This window comes from Stegodyphus dumicola, chromosome 6, assembly GCF_044657685.1.
Source record: "Stegodyphus dumicola isolate Sdum_Otavi_A_Nest chromosome 6, ASM4465768v1".
In the NCBI taxonomy this organism is placed as follows: Eukaryota; Metazoa; Arthropoda; class Arachnida; order Araneae; family Eresidae; genus Stegodyphus; species Stegodyphus dumicola.
Window position 1 is genome coordinate 32,684,098 of NC_140773.1, and position 24,332 is coordinate 32,708,429.

General features: G+C 32.1%; 1 protein-coding gene across 1 annotated transcript in view; it reads right to left on the minus strand.

Moving 5' to 3' along the window:
* Positions 1-11,772: 11,772 nt before the first annotated feature.
* The window catches only part of LOC118199568 (uncharacterized), a 753,888-nt gene continuing 741,328 nt past the window's right edge, over positions 11,773-24,332 (minus strand). Inside the window, exon 11 of the mRNA XM_085818213.1 lies at positions 11,773-20,539. Coding sequence (XP_085674339.1) covers positions 20,228-20,539 — 312 coding nt within the window. The 3' untranslated portion in view covers positions 11,773-20,227. The remainder of the gene's footprint in view (positions 20,540-24,332) is intronic.

The following is a 24,332-nucleotide window of genomic DNA, read 5'->3' on the forward strand; positions in this document are numbered from 1 at the left end:
AGTGAAATGTACAGAATAAGTGGATTCTTCCTTTCTTGTTCTTGTTTTGTCAGTAGTTAGCACATTCAATTGCTATCTGGAAGATCTATGGTTCGAATAACAGCGAGAGCACAAACTGATTTTTAACATTTCATATTCCGAAAACCCAGTATGGTATTTACTATGTGGTTAGTTTAAAATTTTTCCTTATGATTTAATTGGTTGTGATGTCAAAATGTTTTGACTTTAAGCTAAGAATCGGATTTTTGCATAGTGCATGGAATGACTATAAGCAGATTCCATTTGACAGCGTTGAGCTCTCATTCGTGACATAGTACTGCGCCGAGGCTAATCTTACACTTTAGGTTATAGGGTGGGGGCGGGAATGAAACAAGAATGCTAAAACACCAAGTAGTTCCTTTAAACAATTCTTTCTCACTTCTGTTCACAAACTGTCATTATTTTTCTAAATTTTAATAAAATCCTGCATATTTTCCTTTAATTAATTTAGTGAGTTGTTTGAAAAACATTAAATAAAATAAACATAACTAACCAATTAAAAATATGAAGACAAAAAAAGGCTGAAAGCAATTATTTTTTAAATTTTTTCAATAAAATTAGGCTTTGAATCCTATTTTATTTAAATAAAGTAGATTTTTAACTGTATAATCATCACCGAAAAAACATTCTAAAGAGAAAAATAAAATTTCTTCAGTTTTATTACAAAAATATTTGTTTGGTTTACAGAGGGGAAAATGCGGTCTGCTTACATGGATAGTTTATTAAAACAAAACATTTCTTAACTTTCATCATGAAAGCTATTAATAATAATACAGAACAAGGGCATCATTTCAACATACCGATGTTTTTTGATTTATGTTTATTAAAGTTGTGTTGTTTGCCTTTGCATAAATGTCAAAGCATTAGCATTTCAAGTAATTTCACACGTCAAGATCAATACTGTTATTCGTTGTGATGTATTCACATTAAGAATTTTAAGAGAATGACTAAATATATTTTAACTGACTACTTGCCTTATTTAAACTTAATTTTACGTAAAGATATTTGTTAATTAAGTGAGCAGATGGTATTTGAAGACAAAGATATTTTAAAACTTTCCTCTCAGATATTTTTAAATTAAGTGAGAATTCGTATTTAGAGACAGCGATATTCTGAAACTTTTCAGCAACGCTTATGACTAACAAATTTTCTAATGTAGCATTTTAACATTACATTCCTTGGTTTTTGTATCGCTGAGTGCAAATATTTAAATGCATAAACTGTTCTTCATATAATGCATTAATTGTTACAGAAACATACTTGATGCAGGAATGAAAATTCTGATTTCCGTGTTCTAACAATAATTCGTTACAAATAAAAGGATCTCATCTAATTGAAACAAAAGTCGAATTTATTACTCAGAAGTGAGGATTTTATGAACTAGAGAGACTATGCTTTGATATTTGGGCAAAATATTGCGAATCTGAAGGAAAGAAATTGAAGCCCAAATTTTTAACCTTCTAAATTAATATGTGCGGTTACTCACAGCAGTCATTCAACTATAGTTTCTTTTAACTAGGGACATCTGTTTCCAAAGCATTTTCACACATAATTTTCTTCAGTGAATTTGTAGACATGTTATATAACTTTTCCCAAAATATTTTCTAGCCATGGTTTTATTCCTTCATGCAATATTATCTAGGACATAAAAAGCAATTTTATTATTAAATTTATCTTTGGTTAATACGTAAACAGTTTTTGTCACAAATTTACACAGTGATAGCTAAATAACTTTTCTTTCACAACGTTTTAAATTGTGATTACATTGCAAAGAATTACAGAATTTTACAGGAGAATAGAAGTTAAAGGAAGGAACAACTCAGTAAGAAAGTAATTTGAGGAACAATGAAGAATTTATAAATTTTGTAAAAAGCAATGTTAAAGTATTACATTTCCGTTAATGAATGATTTGTCAGAAGGTACAGAAAAATAAAATAACATGAAATTGACTTTTATTTAATTCCTTTTGTGAAAGAAATAGGAAATCAGAGACAGAAATATGTGGGAAATAATAACATACCAAGCAAATAATCCTGATGATGTGCTAAAAAGTACTAAACATTTTGTTTTGTATCTTTTATAAAAAACAATATTAAGAAAGCATATATATTTTAATGATCGACTTCTTAGAAGACACAGAAAATAAAATAGTATTGAATTAAACTTCATTTGATTCACTTTGTGAAAGAGAAGGGAATCGGAGTTAGAAATATATGGAGAAGGAATGATGCGCTAAGAAAATAATCATGATTAAAGGGCTGAAAAGATCTCAAAAGTTCGTGAACGTCTATTTATGTTACTTTTTCTTTCATTCAATTGCGAATGAAGAAGACAATAACGTTCAAAGGTTGAAATTCCTTTAGCTAAAATATAAAAATGACGTCAGATAACGTTGTTCTATTCTTATATATCAGAAAACTGAAATATTTTAAAGAAATTACTGCAAAACTGTAAAGCTAAATCTAAATTATAAAAGGAATCGCTTAGAGTATACTGCGGTAGTTTCTTCACGTATCGTTCTTACATGAAAAGAAATATGTCCAAAATTCTTCCTTCCTTTCGATCATAATTAATTTTGATCATAACCAATATCAAGGAGTTTACTACGACTACGGATGTAATATAATCTACCCAATAATCCAAATATACAATATTTTACGTAGGATTTATTACCCATGGAACTGTTGTGTAGCGAATTTAATTTAATTAAGTGATTCATAAAAATCAAAATTTTAAGTTGTAATTATTCAAAATTTGAGCTACACCAGTTTGGTTATATTCTTTTTGGGGCCTATTAATTCTAGTGTAATATATTTTGGCTTTCCGAGTTTACGCGAACTGCGTCTTCAATCTTGTACACGCAAACAATGGATAAGTATTTTTGTTTCTACGTAATAAACTCAGTTTTTCATGTCAAAAATTAATTTGATTTCTTAGTATTTAATATCATTAGTTGCAGAAAAATTAGCTCTTTAATTTGGCATAACTTTCATTTTTCTAACTTTAATTGCATTTCAGTTATGAGCTTTAATTAGTAGATTTTTCTTCGTTTCGCTTGTGATTTAGTTAAAGAGGGATGAAATGCCTTCTTTCCGGTCACTTTTTGCGAGTTTTCAGCGTTCTTTCGTTGGGACCCTTGCAGGGTTGTTGAAATTCCTAATCTCCCCCGGTCGCAGGTGGCAGTTATTTGGCGAGGGTTTGGCGACTTGGATTTTCCGTTGAGGTTTCAAAATAGTGGTTTTGGCGAATTTGATAACATGAGGGTATGCTGTGGTTGCAACTATTTCAACTTTCGGCGAAAAATGGGTTGCGCCAACTTGGCAGTCCGGCACTCTCCCTTTTAACGGGTTGTTTTAGGGGACGAGCTCACTTTTTACACTTTTTGCACTTTCTACTTACCATCTGACGCTGTCTCGTTGGCAGCAGAATTTCATCTCGGAAAATGCATTTTTCCGCCTTTGGATCTACGGGCCTCTTGCCCTGGAGTTTTGAACGAGGGACTTAGTTGCACGAATTATGACCTCGACTAAATTATAGGCTCCTCATTGCCGTGCCTTAATATGTAAGTTTCTCAAAGATAATTAAAATAGGAAAAAGCGAAGAAGAGTGATGCCTAGTTCTAGTGCCGTTAAGAAGAAATTTCAGTCTCTCCTCCATGAATAGAGTATCATCTACATCGATAATCCAAATCTTTAAGAATTAATTGCCGCCATCAAGAGTCTTCTGCATCGCTAGTGATGCCTAGTTCTAGTGCCGTTAAGAAGAAATTTCAGTCTTTCCTCCATGAATAGTTTCCATCTGTTTCGACCTACCTAATCTTTAAGAATTAATTGCCGCCATCAAGAGTCTTCTGCATCGCTAGCTCCGGTGTCCCACGACAAAAATGCTAACTTCAATATTGGATTGGATTTGACTTTTTTTGAGAACTATCCACCCTCGAACTCTTCTCATTTTCTACTACGCTCAGCAGCCGTCCTCCTTGGCATCTTGATAATTTTTAAATATGAGGGCATTTCTCCTCCTCCTGTTCATCTGCAGCTTGTATTTCATAAGATAAGTTCCTTTTATTTGTTTTCTTTTATTTGTTGGTCGAATATTTAAAAAAAAAAAAAAAAAAAAAAAAAAAAAGAAAAAATTTTATAATAGGCAATTCTTATAGTAAAGTTTACTAGACATTCCTAATAAGTAATTCTAACAACTAAAATAGTTAATAGTGATTGAAATAACTTAATTAGTTGAATTAAAAATTTTGTAGTTGAGTAAACTAACCTAATTCTAATGGAATCATTTTGTTGTCCATAAAGTAAATTATTAGATTGGCCAAGGTAATATATCATTATTTAAATTAGTTAATTGAAACTGTGAATGTAAATTAGTCAGACTGGTTAAGGAAATTTATTCTTCATTGAATTATTTGATTGAACTTGTGAATTTCTTTCTTGGTGAAGATTGATTGGTAAAGGTGTCATTAGTTGAGCTTCTTTGCTCCTCTAAGAGATTAAATTGCTTGTAGGATGTAATAGCTGATTTTAATTAACATATTACACGGTTAAATCGTTCTTTTGAAAATAGAAAGTTACTATGTGCAATAACCTGAATTACATTGGTATTGATTATTCTGAGTTAAATTGCTTGTAGGATGTAATAGCTGATTTTAATTAACATATTACCCGGTTAAATCGTTCTTTTGAAAATAGAAAGTTACTATGTGCAATAACCAGAATTACATTGGTATTGATTACTCTGTGTGAAATGCTTTTTTTGGAATGTATAACTTGTTAATTATTCTTTTTTTTCTCCCCGGGGAGGGTATTGTTAAATTATCCAAAATTTTATCTAATCATATTTATCTGAATGTAATAGCAATAATAGTTTGATATTATTGAGTCTAAGATAGAAGTAATATTACTCTGTAGAGGTATGCATTTTGTTGAAAGCAATATTTTACAGTTCAGCTTGAATCAGATTTGCTTATTAAGTTAATTCTGCACTGTGTAATAATCAATATGTTAACAGTACTGATTCAATATTAATTGCTTACAAATTACTGGACTAAGTAACTCTTAAAAATTTTAATAAATAGGCTCACTTTTCTAGATCAGTCAATGTTTATTTATTTCTTTTGTGTGTGTGCTCAATGATTTTCACCCGTCTCAGTCTCAAACTGATTTCAGGGTTAATCCGAAAACACAACGCAAATGTACAGAGCTTATTGATATTAGTATATTACTGGTGTTAGGAAATTTTAAGTGTTATGTCAACAGAGTAGGAAACAATTTTGGCGCCATTTGATTACCCTATAACAGAACATAAAATTCAGGCTGTATCAGAATCCGGAATGAAACCAAAAAAGTCAAAAAGTTTTGATTGCATTTAATGATAATCTTTTAAGTTAGGATAAAATTAAGTGAAATATATGACGATTTTAACAATCAGGTTAGGCTTTCTATACCTCAAGAGTAATTCTAACAAAAATGATAATGCAAAACCAAATATACATTTTTATTTCCTTATAATATTGTTACTTGCGTAGAGGTTCGTAATGGACTGAGTGCCCACAGAACCGATGATAGCTTGACAAAATTTATTTTCCCAAAGGGAACACTTTTCAGTTCTGGAACTTTCCGCAAAAGAAATCGTACAGCTCTTTTCAGTAGGACAGAGCACAATCAGAAGTCACCAAACTATCAAGAACGCTAAACACATCCGTTTTTCAGGCAGAGTTAGCCGCACTTAAGGCATCCATCACTTACGGAATTTACAACTCGGACAGGTAAATTACAACTGGAAGCAACTCCGCTTCCAACCTGGAGGCCATACGAGGGCACAATAGTTGGAGTCCACTAGTTAATGAAAATTCGTCGCCTACTCCTCTAGCAGCCGCAAGTGATGCGTCCCAGCCTTCATTAGGTCCCAGCACACGTTGGCATTCAAGGCAACGAAGAAGTGACAGGCTCACAAATTCTGTAGCAACTGATGTAAATCTACTGTAACACCCGGCGAGATTACCAATTTCTCATCTAAAAAATGTCCCACGTCAACAGGTTATTGAACAATGGCAACGGAGGTGGGACACTGCTACAACGGGCAGGAGAACTCATGAATACTTTCCGAAAGCTGGGGAACTACTTCGAGTCTGTGACGGTAAGCTAACCCACTTTCTCACTGGACATGGCTCTTTTGAATCTTACTTGCACCAATTTCACATTACGTGAAACAGAATTCTGCAGCTGCTGAGAAGTGGGTGACCCCCATCACTTCCTCCTTTCTTGCCCTAAAACTAAGCACCTACTACAGGAAAAAACCCAAGCCCTCAATTTAGGCTTTAATGGGCGGAAAATCTGGTTAAGGACAGAGTTGCCAGAGCAAAAGTGAAAAAGCTAATAATGTTCTTTGCTTCAGAAAATTCTGCTCTAAGCGGGAGAAATATTAACTAAAGAATGTCTTCCTCCCTCTTGTCAGAGTACCAACTAGAAAGATACAGCAGTTACTAGATACAAACAAGTTATCTATATGTAAGTAGGAACTCGTTAGGGCTGCGAGGCAATGCCTCAACATCTTATGTAGCATAGGCAGAAGGACTGCAGCAACCTCGAGGTCTGATCACTAGTTTCTGTTTCGCTGATGACATCTGAATTATCTAAGACTAATTGTATAATCAGTCTGTTTTACCATTTATGCCCGACGTCAATGCAAGAAGTTACTTGCACAGGTATGGTTCAAAGGAACTCTCCTCACAGACAGGAAAAAGAGTAAAGTCAACGGCATCTTACCTTTAGCTCACTATTAGGCTAAAATGCTCGCCTGGTAAAATATAAAAGGCGTAAGCAGCTGCTCATATGTATCTGAAATATATCCTGAAATATTAAATCTGAAACTTGTAACTGTAACACGCATCTGGAATTTTATGTACTTAAGCTCCTGTATTAATGAAACTGTATTGAATCCATGATAACAAATGAAATAAAATATGCGAAAAATAATTTTAAAGTATTTGCTCTTATGCGCTAGTATCTTGGTCTCAGTGTCAAAAATGTAATGTTTCCACAACAAAGTATCAGTTTGCATAATGTATGTGAAATATGTATAATGCATCAATGTATGTGAAATTTACTAATGTATGCATAAGGTAATAATGTATGTGAAAGATTTTATAATTAGGTCAGATTGTTAACTCTAAAATTTACTCAAGTCCCATCGTAAATTCACTGTAAATTGGTCGCATATGTAGCAGTATCTCTGTTTCAGTGTCAATGTAACTGTCAGGTTTCCACAACGAAGTATCGGTATACATAATGTATGTGTAATATAGTAATGTGTGTGAAATGTGTTAATGTATGCTTAAGCTATCAATGTATGTGAAGGTTTTTGTAATGAGGCCAGATTGTAACTCTCCAACTTATACGAGTCCCATTGTAAATTCCCTGTAAATCGGTTGTATATGCACCAGTATCTTGGTCTCAGTATCAATGCAAGTGTAATGTTTCTATAACACAATATCAGTATGCACAATGTATGAGAAATAGTTATAATATATTAATATATGTGATAAGTTCTAATATATGCATAAGGTAATGCAGTGAAAGGTTTTGTATTTAGGTCAGATTGCAACTTTCCAATTTATTCGAATTTCAACTTATATCCACTGTAAATTGGTCTCATACCAAGGCCTACAAGCAAAACGCACGAAACGCTAAATTAGTGTAAGTAGAAATTAAGGTTTCCAATACTTAGTTAAATTACTCTGTAGTGCTTGCTGGAAAGTGATGCAAAATGTAACAGCCCCTGATATAGTGAGCCACCTAACTGTAATGTGCTTTAGCATGTATTAGATGCTAGATCTTAAGGAACATTAGTGAATGTAGTGGACCACTAGTGCCCTCCTATGTCGGTAATCAGTACAAGCATTCGTCCCTGAAGTGACCTTTTCTTCTTTCCTAACTAGTGGTGTAACACTTCCTCGTCTTGTGATCAAGCCGTCCGCCCTGCTAGGTCCGCCCTCCTGAGGCGGCGGGGTAGCAGCAGAAGATAGCTCTTAAAAAGAATTTTAATGCTGTGAGGCTAACATTTTAAAAGCCAGGGGTGGCAGTCCTCTTCTGCAGCACATAACAACAACAGTTACGTAAACGAATCAATTCTAGTTTTTCAGTTACAGTACCAATTACAGTTATATAGGGACCCGACTTAAATGTCGCGAAATGGTTGCCAATTTTAATGATTTTTGGTGATTTCTCGCCAAATATGGCAGCAAAAATTAGTGGTTAAAACCACTGCCAGCTTGGCGATATCTCGCTACCGCAATGTTAAATAGACTTGCCCCTATAATCTTATTTTTCCGCAGAGCTTCGCTTTTCTTGAAGCCATTTAAGTTACATTATACAAAATTCATAACACTATTTTCCTGAATTTCTATTAGTATAAATAGCTTATATGGTACAAAACAACTGCAACTCTCATGAAAACAATCAGAAGCATGAAATTCCGCTTTCATGTAACTTTCCTGCAGTGAATATTAAATAAAGCTTCGTTTGCAGACGGCTGTTGTTTATTAATTAATTTTTGATTCATATCTGTAGTCCAGCAACAGTAAATTAAATTCAAGAAATTATGCAGTTTCTGAAATTATTCTTCTTGTTCCAGCTACATTCTCTTCCCATCAATATGTAAGAAACTCATAAATTCATATATAAAGAGAGGATAGATGTTTAAGAAAAATAGGAAGTCCAAAAAACAGAGTTGTCACTTTGTAACTTTAGACTCTACAGAATGCCTTTCTAAGTCTACAGAATGCTTGGCACATTCATATAATTGCTTGATTCCCTCTTAGAACTTGAAATACGTGTTCTGACTGCAGTTTTCTGAACCACATCAGTGCAATCAAAATACCTTAAATGTTGAGACTTCATTTTAGGAAAAAGAAGTATTTGGTAGATGTCAGATCTACCAAAGGCTGGATGACAATATTAGAAGGCTGGATGACGACGGTGACACGTTTCTCTTCTAGAAACTATTTGAGGAAAATGGAATTGTGTGGCGACGCGTAGTTTTGTGGCAGAAAACAAGAATTTTCAAACAGTGTTTTGAAAGTTGTTTGAAAATTATTGCTTGAAAATTTGGCGAAAGGAAAAACAACTTTTGTTTTCCCTTCAAAATATTTCTCAAAGATTTTGTGAGAAGTATCGTTTACTGGTTTTAAACTCCTCAGATATCATTCGAAGAGACAGGTGATCCTTTTTGAGCCCCAGCTGTCGAACCTTACCAGTCGGGGTTCTTGATCTGTTTGAGACTGTCCATGGATTCATCTTCGAGTTCATCAAGAAATCGTACGTAGAAATCGTATATTAGATCGGGTTAATATTTGATTTCGTATGCTTTACTCAACATTTCAAATAAGTTCGTTGTTGCTTTCCCTGTTATATAGTAAAAATATATTGCTATTCGTTTTTCAATTTTCGAATTCATGATACAGGCATTCATTAGATCAAAGCAAAATATTTTTTTTTGCATGGATCCTAAGTAGGCAATATTTTAAAAAGAGCAATTGTATTAGTAACAAACGCTGTCAGTATTAGCTTGGCAGGTTTGCTGCAATGTGTTAAAATATTTATTCCTGAAACATTGTAGATGCTCTGTGTGAAGCATAGATAAAGTTATGAACTGCATACAAAATGCTTTATTTATACAATTTTCATCCACTACTGTGCTTTATATAAGTACGAAGTTTTATAAATGATATCTCTTCAGATAAATGGATCAATAAATCTAAATCAATAACTTCTTTATGCCGATCGCCTAATGTGACCTTTTGAAGGCTGACTGCTTATGGGATTATGTCAAAAAATTTGTCTATTCAATCAAAATTGTCCTTTTCAGGATATTTTAGAATCGTCATCAAGGGAAGCAATCATGAAATATGCACCAATTACTTTCAACAAAAAGAAAATTAGTTTGCACGATGCGTCAAGTTAGGAGAATGTCATGATGATGTCAGATCTCAATGTGCATTGCTGTGCAATAAAACCTTAAAAAAACTATTTGCAGTTTGTAAGGTGTTATTGTATTGCTCATACGTGTTCTTGTTTGTGGTTAGCATGTCCACCGGCAATTGGAAGATTGTCTCGAACACTGGTGAAGGCAGAGTTTATTTTTCATGTTTTTTTCTTTCGAAAGCCCAGTCTCAACAGCCACTAAAACATAACGGAAATTCTTTACCACCTAGATTTAAACGTGTCTCTCCTGGCGTCTTTTAAGAGGGGGGCAACGTATTCCACTGTGCGTGCCCTAGTTGTGTAAGTGGATAGCAAATGTAGCTGGTAGTTGGAAGATACGTGAAAAAGGAAAAGTTTGTTTTTTTATATTTTTCTTTCTCCAAAGTTCATTGTTCTGTACAAGTTTAGAGTACATCTTTGCAATATCTCAAGTTATTAATTTTCGAAGTAGTCTCAGAACATTAAAAACCTGCAGTTTAAGAAAGAAACTGGTCTTCACAAAACACACGCTTCGTTTCGCATTTACAAAATCTATAAATTATGCACAAAATTATCCCAATCTTTTTTGTAGGATAGGTTTATCCAACGTCTGATCGCCTGATGTGACTATTAAAAGATGTCCCAAATAAAAGTATACCAATACTGAACTTCAGTACAATACTTTTTTTATTAGTACACATAACATAGACACGCACATATATATATACGAGTATATATAATACAATGTATTGTAGCATGTGTATATGTGCATGATTGTATGGATCTAAAACGGAATTCGATAGATTTATACTTTGGTAAAGAAAGGTATTATTCTTATTTGCTGAGATATTCGATACTTTAATTTTGACTTCTGAGGAGATCGAAACATGCATCCTTTGGAGTAAGAACAGTATACCCGTAATGTCTTTCCGTATTATTTATTGAACTTATTTGATGACATCTCTTAGAAAGTCTGTGCAAACTAGCCTTGGCAAATGGTATAACCGGAAATATATCTTAAAATTCAGCTCTGTTTATAATAATGAATTATATATTAATAATATTATCTACAATGCTACTGCCTTAACGTAACAAAAGGCAAGTACAAAAAAATGTTTTTATCAATATCTCTACAAATCAAATTACCATGCGTTTCGATTTGGGTACTTTTTGTTTCGGAAACCTTGTATTTTATGTTGCTATGGTAGATTTACGTATAAAAGCTTTCACATTTTTTATTGTTATTTTTTTACAAATATCGAAGAATTTCACTTTAGATGCCAACACACGTTTTCGCAAATGCTTCTTTTAAACAATTTCAAAATTAAATGCCACAGAAGAAACAGTGAAAGATACATAACCGCAAATTTGAAGAAAAAAAGCATAGAACAGGGTGAAAAGTTTGAAAGCTAAATATAGTCCATCCCTTTTAACAATTAATACGAATAATTTATTTTTATTCCTGTTTCTTCATGCATATTTTCCCTAAAATGGTAAGCTGCATTTAATATAGCACGCCCTATAATTTAAAATTTAGTATAAGATTATTGCTTTTCTAGAAATTTCTTTTCTGAAGTTGTTGCTGATGACATTATCTGCAATGCATTCTTGCATATTTAACAAATAACATTTCTCATGGCTTGATAAGGAAACCAGTACGTTTACCCAGAGATTTATCTCTTAGTGAAATGTCCAGAAAATCTGATTTCTAATTCATCAAAATATTATAATAGAAATGTCCATTACACAGCAAGACAAACAAACATTTCAAGCTTTTGTAACATTTATCTTTTAATCAATACAATAGGGATATTTAAAAAGTTGTATTTTAACAAAACGTTTATATACAGATTTATACAATGCAACTTAACAGCTGAGTTTCAGCTGCAGTGATTGAGTGACACAAGTGAAGCATTTTAATCTCAAGCTGAAAACAAAAGCTGACAAGATACGAACAGTTTTGAATGGATAAAATCTGCTTAGAAGGTCCATTGTCCTGGTGCAAAGAATACTTTCAATGCTTTCTTTGGCACTCACTGCAAAGGTAAAGTACGAATCTTGGAGAAGTCTTTTAGCACTTGAAGAAACCAGTATAGCAATTTACCGCTTATCAGCTTCAAATTAAAATAATTTTCCAAATTCTTGCTACAGTATTACGACTAACAGCTGCAATAAGAGATATTTTTCATGGTAATGAATTTTTTATAATTGTTTTCCATTAAAGCTTAATCACTTCCTAACTTCTGTGCACAGAATCCTCTGATTGTAGGACTAAATCAAAATTTGGTATATTTATGATCATAATAATATTAATTGGTACACAAACATCATTAAACGTCAAGCAGAAAATTGGTAGTGAAGAGGTTCAAATTCTCAAAAACAAATTATAAATTAATACATAAAATAAAAAGAGAAAAAGTTTTAAAAAATTATTTTACATGAAGACGCGAATTATTTATGACATTTTTATTATTTCATAGAAAATCAAAATTATAACTAAGTATAGAGGTTAAAAGTGACTCTTACCGCTGAAAATACTGCTGCATATTAAATTATTTAAATGTTACCAATGTAAGATTTAATTCTTGCGGCTTGTTAAATAATTTCTTACCGTTGAAAATACCGTTAGAAATACTCAAGTAAAGATATTTGCATGAAACGTTAATTCCTTGCAAAACCATTTTGCATGTATTAAAAATTTATTCGCGTTCTCTAAAAAATAAAGAAAACTGTTAATATAATTAAAAATGATCTTACATAAAAATTTTAAATAATTCTAACACAATATAGAGATTGAGGCTTTATGATGTTTGTTTCTTTTTATTTAAGTCGGCATAAAGAAAGTTTTTTTTCAATTATATGTTTGCACTTATTACCAAAACACAGTCTTTCAGTACGGCTCATTAGTTTTTGTTGCAATAAACTGCATTTTTGAAAGAGAAAACAAAACATATGAAAGTAAGAAACGAATTTGATTAAAATAAATACCTATAAATTTATGTAGAGACAACCACTTAATTTAATCTCATTAATATAAAGCTAACAATTTAAAATAATCAGACGAATTATTATTTTATTATGAGAATAAAATTCATGATAAACAATAAAAAAGTAACATTTTTGAGCAAGAGATATCAACTACATTAATAAGACTACTTTTTCTGTAATTATTATATTGCTAAAAAAATTATACATTTATTTTAATTTAGATCCAAAAAAAGTTTGTAGTTCTTTTTTCTGTAATAATACCCTGCGAAATTGCTTTCATAATTTAAGTAATAAATATTATAAGAAATTACACATTTTAACATTGTTCTTCCTACAGTGATCTTTTATCTTAAACTAGCTCTCTCTCCAATATACTTTTCTGAATATTAATTTTAATCATAGCTATAAATTACTTAATAAGATTTAGTACTCTAATCGGTTGTAGAGAAAGGCTGTGTTTTGGTAATAAATACAACATGTTTTTTAATTTCCAGAGAAAAATTTAAAAACAATTCAGTGTTATATACCTCAAAATTAATAAAATTTAAATTTAACAATTATAATTAATAATTAATGCAGTTAACAACAATTTTTACTGAGAAAAACTTTAAAACGAAAGATTAGTTATGATTTTTAGCAGTCTAATCGGTTGTAGAGACAGATTTTTATATGCAGAACTATTTAATGTAGGATAATTATAATTAATTATAAGGAATTATAAAGAATAAAGAAATATTATTTATTAATTAAAAGGAATATATCATGAATTATAAGGAATAAAAAAAGCAAATTCAGCTCACTAAAAGAAATAAAATGCTCTAAAAGTTTTAATACTTTGCTGAAAATTGCCAGAAAATTTTATTATTATCATGCATTACATTATAAAATTTAAGATTCATGTAATTTAAAAAAAGAGCAGCAGTAAGTAACTCAAATTGAAGTTGCTTAAATAACTTAAAATTACATTACAGTAATTTAATGTAATGCAATTAATATTATACTATAGTTTAGAACTAATTAAAATTATTACACTTAATTTGTACTTATTAATTTAAAGATTTATTTTAAAAGTAATAACAGCTCCACAGAATTAAATATTTTTGCATTATTAAATATAATAGAAATTAATTAATGTTTTGTTAAAATCTTAACAAAGAAAATTATTAAAAATACGAAACATCCTTGATATTTGTATTTGTTTTAAATATGTATACCTAAAGTTTAAAAATCGAAAAATATTTTTTTATGTATTATTTATTATAAGCTAATTTAACACTTTTATGAAACTGATATTACACACAATGTTTTTAAACAAGAATTTGAACGCGTTTTCCGCTATACCACAAACACCCATACATTTTCTACGAGCTACGGATGTGCATTTGCCCTTCTCTTTTGTGTGCAGATCGCTATTTTAATTTAATCTGATTTTCTTATTTTGTTTGTAGCTTGCTGTTTGGTATTAATAGAATGAAAGGAACTATTGTTTGTTCAATACAAAGGATAAAGAGGATTTGGGAAAGTAAATCAAAAGCACTTTAGGATGACAAATTTCAGAATAATAAGCTTGAATTAACATATATTTCATTTGCATGCAAAAAGAAATTGAAAATAAATGATTTACGGAAATAAACACAATAGAAGGGAAATTAAATAAGATCTTTACAAATATTTATGCGAAAGTTCCAGGCAAACACTTGGTTTAAATTCTTGATCGTCATTTGTTATGTTTACAAACCTGAGCCTTTTTGCTTCCGTTTGTGCAAAAGTCGTTTGCATATTTTAAAGCAGTTTTTCGGCAAGCTGATAAGACATGAAAAGCGAAATAATCTGTTGATTTAATTTTAATTTGACTTTTAAAACTGTTGAAAGGTTTATTTTGTTTTGTTAACTATTTCGCTTTTTATGTGAAATTTCTTATGACGTTTTTCAAATGGAATACTAATTTTTCTTTAGGAGACCATAAGAATATTTACAAGAATTTATGAAGGAATTTTCTGAAAGAACATTTTTTTTTCGTACTTTATTTTATCTTGTCTTCTAGAATATTTTGAATCATTTTTATAAAGCTTAGTTCAAATCCTAACGTTCTGACTTATTCAAATGTAAGAAATGTAAATAAAAACATTAAAATTATAATGCAGAGAAATTTATAAACATCAGGCTGAGTTTTGAATTTCTTAACAAACACTGAACGACGCAAATTAGATCTTTGATTAATCGTGTTTAAATTATTACCACAATGAAATGGTGATCTCGTTGTACAATATTAAACACTTACCAGGGACGTTTACTTAAGAATTAACATCTCTTTCTGTATTAACAGTTCATATCCACCGGTGAAGATTTTCTTTGAAAGAAAAACAATAAGAAGATGACATAGAAAAATGATTTATACTTTATTTTTGTCAGTAGAAATACGAAAAGAAATTTAAAATTTACCGAAACCACAAATTGGGTGCCAAAAAACAAATAAATAAATTTTAGTTTCCAAGAGACACATTTTTACACATTTTTCCAAGACAAAAACAAATAAATAAATTTTAGTTTCCAAGAGACACAAATTTTAGTTTCCAAGAGAAAAAAATTCTAGAATCTCAATTATATTGAAAACTGTTATTTATTAAAAAGTATTTTCAATTTTTCTTTTACCAAATGCAGCTAAGTACAAAAACTTCTGCAGTACTTACGGTCACTCGCGTTTCTTAAAATTAACAGCTTTTAAATATTCTTAATAGGTTAAATCCATAAAAAGATTTGAATTTTTTACGAAATTATTTTCAAATAGCTTCAATACTGACTATGTTCAGAATAAATATTTTTAAGAACGGATTCAAATTCACTAAATGCAAGCTTGTCGTAGGATAACTATGATAACTCAACATTTCTTTCTTTTAATTAATTGAACACGATTCAATTTAGATCTCTTTTATCCTCTAGTTCATCCAAAAATCTTCAAATGTTCTTTTTAATATTAATCACATTTTTTAGTTTCCTTAACGAATAAAAATTAAATTTTCAATTCCCAAATATAGATGAGGGGCAAAACTGGTTGGCAAACCTCATGCAAAGAGACATTTATAGTATCTAAACCCATTTTAAAATTTAATACTAAGCATGGGTAATATATTTCTTCATCCATTTTTATGAGTTCGAAAGGTTTACAAGTTGAAGTTTCTTTAAAATTAATGTCAAAATGAATGGCTTTTATGGAAGAAAGGGACCTACAAAATTTTTGCGCAATGCTAAATATTTTGTGCTTTTGATTTCAGAAAATTGTATTAGACTAAAATAAGGTTACGTGAATTGTTACAAACACAGTGAAGATACATAACATTAACATTTTTATTGGCCCTATGCAATCTTATGTTTTAAAAGACAGACTTCTAAAATTGCTTTTGCAAACTTAGGAACGGATTCACTACACATGAAAGTATTTCATAAAGAAAAACATTAAATGCTTAAAAGTATGAATGCGAGTTAATAAAGCATTCAGTTTTTGAAAATTTAGTAGTTGGGAATCTGCTGATAGAAATCCGGTACATAAGCTTGCTTTTGTTTTATCTGTAGGGAATTATGCAAAAGTTCAAAAGATATTTTCCACACCAAATCAAATAACCAAATAAAATATCATTTCCAATACGTATCACCTTAGTAGAAACCTTCTTTGGAAATACATTTTGTAGAAATCAGAGTATGGAAATCACTTTCTATTGATGCATTTGAAATAGAACTTACCAATAAAAATACTGCAAAGGATTTATATTTTATCTTGAAAAGGATAAATATTTATATATTTGCTTTAAATGATATTGTATAGTTTCTAGGTTTTACGTAATTTATTTCCGAACAAATGTGATACTTTATATTTGGGTTTTAAAAAACTTGATTGATACATTGTAAAAGCTTCAAAGAACTTCTATTAAATAAACTATTTTTTAGGAACATTTTATGTAATATTTGTGGACATTTGTTATTCAGAAAATATGATTACTCAATTATTAATGTTTTTAAGAATTATTATTTAATAAACCTTTTCTATTTTTAAAATCTTCTGCTAATTTTAGTAGATGAAAATAAAATGAATATTGATTTTCCCATTGCTTCTCTTCTCAATTCTTGCAAAAAACATTTTGAAGATTTATATTCGTAGACCTGGGGTTTAAATGTCTCACGGATAAAAAGACTCTGAGATTAAGAATACTAAAATACATTTAAGTTTTTTAATAAAATAAGGTGCAAAATTAAATATTTTACTTTAAAACATGCCAAGTAAAATGAGAGTAGTAATAAAGCTGTTTACTTCAGTACCATGCAGTTAACACTTGAAGCGATGCATTGTTTAACAAGCTGGACTCATATTTGATAGACTATATTATACCTGTTTATTCGTGCCGACGGCGTGAGGAAGCTTCTGTTTGGCACATGATTCAATAAACCTCTCAGCACCAATTACTTAACTCATGGTAGAACTTGATAGAGATATAATTAAATGTTACAATAGTGAACTAATATCTTTCCTTAACAAGCCTCTGAGGATATGAGTTATCAGTAGTGCATGACATAATTTTGTTGCCATCACGTTTGTCCGATGACAACGAATATTAGATCTTGTAGTATTAGGACTCAAATTGCAAAGGGATATTTGAAACAATTCATATGACATCATTTAATAGTATGTTTGGTATTCAGTGCCATTCGAATTGACATCTCAGTCTGCGTTATTGCAAGCTTGTTCGCTTTATATCGGAGGCGTTTGTAATAATTGAAAGAGATAAGAGATTCAGTGGGGAATGTAATTTCGAAACGAAATTTGGTACCAACTTTGTTATGTAAAATGAATTCTTACATTTTAACATGAGCGATATTTGTAAAGTGCAATATACGCAAATTTGGTATCCAAAGGCTCATTTCCACATACAAAAAAACTGAGAATAAATGCTTTGGATAGTGGAGACCTTTGAAAGTGGTATTAGATTCCCTGAATTTTAATTCATTTTTTGGTTTTAAAGCTGAATTTGATTAAAGCGAAACTTGGACTGATTGGAAAGTTTTAACCATGACAAAATTTGATAGGGTTAGCTGTTTAAGAAAGTAATATTTTAAACCTGGATTTACTATTTCATTTTCACTGAGAAACGTTGTATAATATTTAAAGCAAAATACAAAAATTCAAAGAATTTTACTATTGAAGAACTGAGACTAATAGACGTAAACCGATGGAATAATTAGATAGTTTATACTCAAAAAGTGCTGTAGTCGTATTGCATGCGACGCACTGTTTCCTAGATGAGCTGATATGCTCATTGAGACTTTGATTAGTGAGATAAACGCTATATTCTTTGAAGCTCACGGAATATATGGCACAAACACTGATAGCATCATTACTACCAAATGCGTCAACAAATGCAGGCCACTATTCAACTGTTCTTTTTTTTTGATTGATGTTTAAACTTCATATTTAAAACAGCGGGCACACATCTTGCTCTAGCTTTAAATTAAAAAGCAAAATTATGGTAAAATATCTTCATAATTTCCGTAAAAGTATCATTTTACTGAGTAACATTACTTGAGTTCTTATCCATTACTTCTTATATGCATCTTTTTATCTTATTATAACTATGAAACAAAGCTCTTAAATGAAATGCTCTACACTACAGCATTCATGTTACTTACTTAATCTCCAAATCTTGGGTGTGGAGAATCATCATCCACTACCCTTTTAGTTCGGGCGACACTGTAGAGACATTAGATATTTTTTGGAAGCAGGAGATGTCAAAAATGAGCAACGCCTTCGCCGGGAATCGAACCACTGACCTCTGGAATACGCGCGCAGCGTGCTGACCAGCACACCACGAAGGCATGCTAAGAAGGCGGGAGAAATAACTTATAGAGCAATTAATACGTTCTCTAGCTACGTGTAAAAGGGTGCCGTCTCTCAGAGACAGACAATATATTTTTATATAATAATACCCCAAAACTAATTTCAGTACGAGAATAAGGTTATTTAATTCAAAGTATGATTTTAATATTATTTTACCAATTTTAATGTTACATAACACTATTAATAACATTTAAACAGGAGGTCAAAATCTGAGACTACGTGTCGCAAATATGAGTCTCAGCTTCTTATACACCATTGCTTAATACGAGTGAAGATTCTGTGGACTTTACCGAGAAATTATAGAGTGACTTCATTTCCACCATCGTCCTACATATGAGTCGTTGGTCTCTCTGAGGAAATCATATGGCTTATACATAAGCGGTCGGTAATGATGGATTTATTATAATTCTTGATTTAATTACAGATTCGATGGTAAGTATCTTTAATTAGAGGGTTGTGTCAGACAAAAATTAAATAAATTCCTAAGCATTAAATTCAAACCTTCTCAATTAAATATTGAAGTAATTAACGCAAATATTGTTTTAAGGAAACCTAATTATGAGATCAAAGATATTTTTTGAAAATTATGAAATTATAATTCATAAGAATGTAGCTGTTATTCGAGAGATAAATGCAGATTAAATTTCATACAATTTTAAGCAGCCTTTAAAAACATTATTAAATAAATTTTTCCAAAGATAGATTACGTAGATTATTCTTAACACTTTATTATGTGATATTCATACTAGTAAATAATCAAGTAAGCGTATTGTTCAGAATGCCTATCTGTAATTTGCTTTTTTTGTGTATTTTGAGATATTAAATATAAAATTTTCTTTTGTCCCATTTTAATTATTCCTCTTCTTTGAATTATTTTCCTTGTTTTAACTAAAGGCATAAAACTTTGGATGAAAATGTATTATTTATTATTATGCTTATGAAAAGGAAATGCTTTACAGATCATAAGTGAATGAAAAGAGAAGGTATTTTTTTACCAATCCTTTTATGTGTTCTTCATGAAATGTTTACGAAATCCATTAAATAGCTCAACATGTTTTCATATTTGTACAGAAATCAATCTGAGACTGTTAAACACATACACACACACCATGGATAGTACTTATATTTCAAGACTTCTTTGCGTAAGAAGAAGCTAATACGGTTTTTGAGGAACATACATGTTTCCCCTTCAGCTTAAGATTTTAATCTCTTTGCATAATTTCTGAATTATTTGTCAAGCTAAAAACTGATTGCAAATTCTTGATTATATTTGGACATTTATATGTTCCTTGACGATTGTAAATGAGTACTTCTTTCCAGTACTTCAAGAAGTCCGTGCTACAAGCATCTAGCTGACCCATGCGTAGTTCTCAAAGCCTTTGTCCTTCCAAAAGCTGCATTTATCTTGGTGATAGCTCTGAACAATTGTGATATTGTCTCTTTCAATTAGGGCCGTGTTTTGAGGATAGGGTTTCCATCCTGGTATTGGAGAGCGGTAGCCTCCAGATCGTACAAAAGCTCTCACTAGGCGATGGAGTTCGTCTCTGAAAGCATAATCTGTGACAGTCGGCGATTCCATGTAATGTTCCATGTGATCAAAGAAGGCTATTGCATCCCATGGATGGAAAGCGAAGGATGATGGATAACCCAATGTTTTAATCTGTAAAGAAAAACAGAATTAGTTTTTGTTTCACACAAAACTATTCATTCAAAATTATTTTACGCGAATAAAATAAAAGTAATACAAACGTCAAACTTCTTATTTTTCTTTTTTTTGCGCTAGTACGAGGAAGTATTAAAGAGTATTTTCATATCCTTTCTAAAAAATACACAGTATTAGATTATGCCTAAAGAAAATGCTTAAGCTTGAGATGAACTCTACATATATGAATCACAGTAACATGGCTGTTTCATTCCTAAAATCAGGGAAAAAGACAAACCTACATCGTCTTAGATTTTGAATAAATTCTATCGATTTTAAAGGTGATCAGACACTGAATGTCCTTCTTCAAAAGCAAATGTAATTTTCAAAGGTGGAAGGAGTAAGAACGATATTTATAGAATTGTAGTCAGATAAGCAAATATGGGCAAAGATAGGCTTTAATAAGCTCAGTTAAACTAATGGCACCAGGGCACATCACATATAAGTAATGAAATATAATTCCCTAGACGGAAACCTGAAGAGGTAAGGCAAAGAGGGAACCATAGCATGGTTTAAAAGTACTCAAACAGAGACATAACTGAAGAGCATGCTACCCTGCAACAGTGCAAATCTCCCATTGTGAATACAGAAAGAAACATGAAACCAGTGTGAAAAACTGAATACACAACAATACAATTATACAATACATGCTGGAAAAGAAAACAATCACAAATAAATAACATATATACGAAACTATGTACAATCAAAACTCGTTGATTGGAGAGTGACTAGCCTTCAGTAACGAAATTATGGCATCTTAATCTGTGAGGCGCAAATGGCCTAATACAATAATCATCCGGGATGATTTCATAATTTATGGAAAGAGAAAAATTTCCTTTAGGATTATTAATGCCTTTCTTGAAGCAGTTCTCGTTTCTCTAATAACAAATTAGGGCTTCCCTGCCTCGTGAGACTAAACCACATTAGAGGTTCCCTCGCCCCTCAGAACCAGACACAGAGGTTCAACCTCCGCCCTCGCACCTTGGAGAGAGAGACACACAGCCTAGGACAAGTTGCCCAGACAGCACTGGTCGTCAGATTTTCTACCTGCCAATCGCTCGGGCTGCCCGTCGCAGTGAGACATTACCCAACGTACCAGAGGGCGCAACCACTCGAGCTACTAGAGCCGTCCCGCTCTAGGACCTGCCAGACTACGGGGCGGGCCAATAAGTGACTATTCCGGAGTCTCCAGAACCACCAAGTTCATAAATTTTATAATCGTTTCTCTAATGTATAAAGTCTCTTATAAAACCCACTTTTTGATATAGATTCATCGTTTCTTATATAGACTAATCTTGAACTTTAGTTAAGTAAAGTGTAAAGTGTTCTTGCTGCGGCAACACCCTTACCGGCAGGATATTTGACTTATGTATTTCATGTCAATTTTTGGTTTAAATAGATTGCTAAATAAGAAACGTTAGCCACCTTCGGTACTTGTATTGCGTAAACATAGAGCGATTGTCTATGTTTACGCAATGTCCAAGTTACTCACGTTTTTTCTGACTGATAATTAAAAGCTTTGATTTGGAAGCATTAATTGATATCTTCCGCTGGGAGCATCGCTTCCCTATATCAAACACAATGTCCTGCAGCCTGCTTATAGCATGATTATATCCGAAATGGCAGCATTGTTCGTGTTGCAGGCGAAAACTAAATTGGGGTCTAATTCTTTTCTTGGGGAAATCCACCCCATTAAAAAACGTAAAGCACAGGAATACTTGTAGAACACCCGCGGTGATATGTCAGCAGGTAGAATAAAGTTTGCAGTAGGGGTACATTCTTTAGAGTCTCCAAGAGTGGCAATAGTAAGCGCATGATCTGACGTAAATTTGTTAGGAACATTTAATACCATGTTTACACCTTTGCTGGAGAGAATACCATCTAAAGTTTCGCAGCTAGAGTTTTGCATAAAAAGCCTTAAGAAGGCTCATTAGGCACCAAGATTGCAATGAGGTTGTTTTCTGTATAGTAGTTGTGAGCACCCTGCATAATTAGAGCTTTGACATTCCCATGTGATATGCTTTGTTGAAATCTCTTCCTGCTATGATTGAAGACGTGTTTAGGATAATGGCCGAAAGGTTGGCATCTGTAAGTTTGTGCTCTAGGTGATTGTAAATAACTGCAAAAATTCAGTTACCATACTTAGGAGGATTCATAGAGACCTTAATAATCTCGAAACCATGCTACTCTCTGATTCAACTAAGCAAGAAGAGAATTTATTATGAACAAACACTGAGGCTCCATCACCCCGGTGATGAAGTCCATCGCAGTGATGCGACTTGTAATTTTTTAATATTGAGATTGTCGTCGGCGCTCGAAAATTAGACAGATATCAATATCATCGTCGGTAGCAAAATTATGTAGTTCTTGAGTTATACTGCCTAGCCCATTCCTGATAAGCATCCCCATAGGTGAGCAGTTGCTAGAGAAATTAGTCATTATGTTGTACTAGTTGGGGGGCTGGTAAACAAGTATTGTCTCTGTTTGGTTTATTAAATTGTGTGGATCTTAGGAAACGTAAGTATCCACTACAGATTTTAAATCTTGATAGATTTTCTTAACTCCTTCTAGAAAATTTGGTGTCCCAGTGACAGATGAGGTATATGTCTTGCTCATAACTGCTCTATCTGCATATTTCTTGCTTGGGGGTTATCAACTTGAAGCTTACAGAATTTAGAACAACTCTAAAAGTGCAATATTAAGGGTTTTTCAGCAGGCTTATTACATTCGTACGAAAAATAGTCCCATGCACACTTCATGCAGTTTGGGTTGCGTCTACAGGCAGCTTGGATATGATGAAATGCCTGGTAACATTGTATGGGGACACGCTTACCTTTGGCTTTAAGATTTAACACTTAATTTCAGGTAAAGTAAGTACCTGAAACCAAGAATTTATCTCCTCTACATCTAGTCAGTTTGCAGATTATCTCACGTTAAATAGCCTGTTATTGTGATTTCATCCTTTACTATAATTCATCTTTTCTCATTTTCTCACCAGAATGCAAATTAGGTGTGAACATTAAAGCTGAAAATTTTTCGATGTGTCACAGAGAGCGTTTCTGGCATTGCGTGCGCACTATGTGGTGTGGTTAGTTCCTTCCATTTCTAACAGTTGTAACTATTTGGCTCTGCGGTCTTCCGTTGCCGACATTTTAAATCTCACCCTCCAGTAAAATTATTGAGCCAGTTTCCGTTTGAGTATTTAATTGTGTACCACCACGAGTTGTAGTTACAGTAGAAGAAAAGCGTCATTTCTGTTCCAAGTTCTGTTTAAATAAGAAAGCTATTATAATTTTCTCAAGGCTTTGCCATTATTCTTGACATAACAATAGCTGGTTTCATATTTATTACGGTTATAGGACTTAAACAGTATTACCAGATCACGTGTAATCCTATAAATATCGCCCGAACAAATTACAGATGATATCACAAAGTTTATTCTGCCTCCCTAAAATTGCAGTTGGCACAGGATTCAGGATGTTCAGTGGAAGGCTTCGGGTTCATCCTAGGCACTATGCGAACGTGAATGAAACCAGCCAGTATGCTCGATGGTAGAAGCCCAGTAGTGAGCTTTTTGGAACCGTTCGTTTCGTTCTCTCTACTCGACAATAGAAATTAACACCCGTCGAGAAAATGCACTGAGTTGGTACAAAGGCACCGGTAAATTTTCATTAGGTGAATTAAAAAAGGTGGGAAACTTAAAAACCTGTAGTGTTTAAAACCGCCATTGTGAAAGCATTCGCATTGGTGA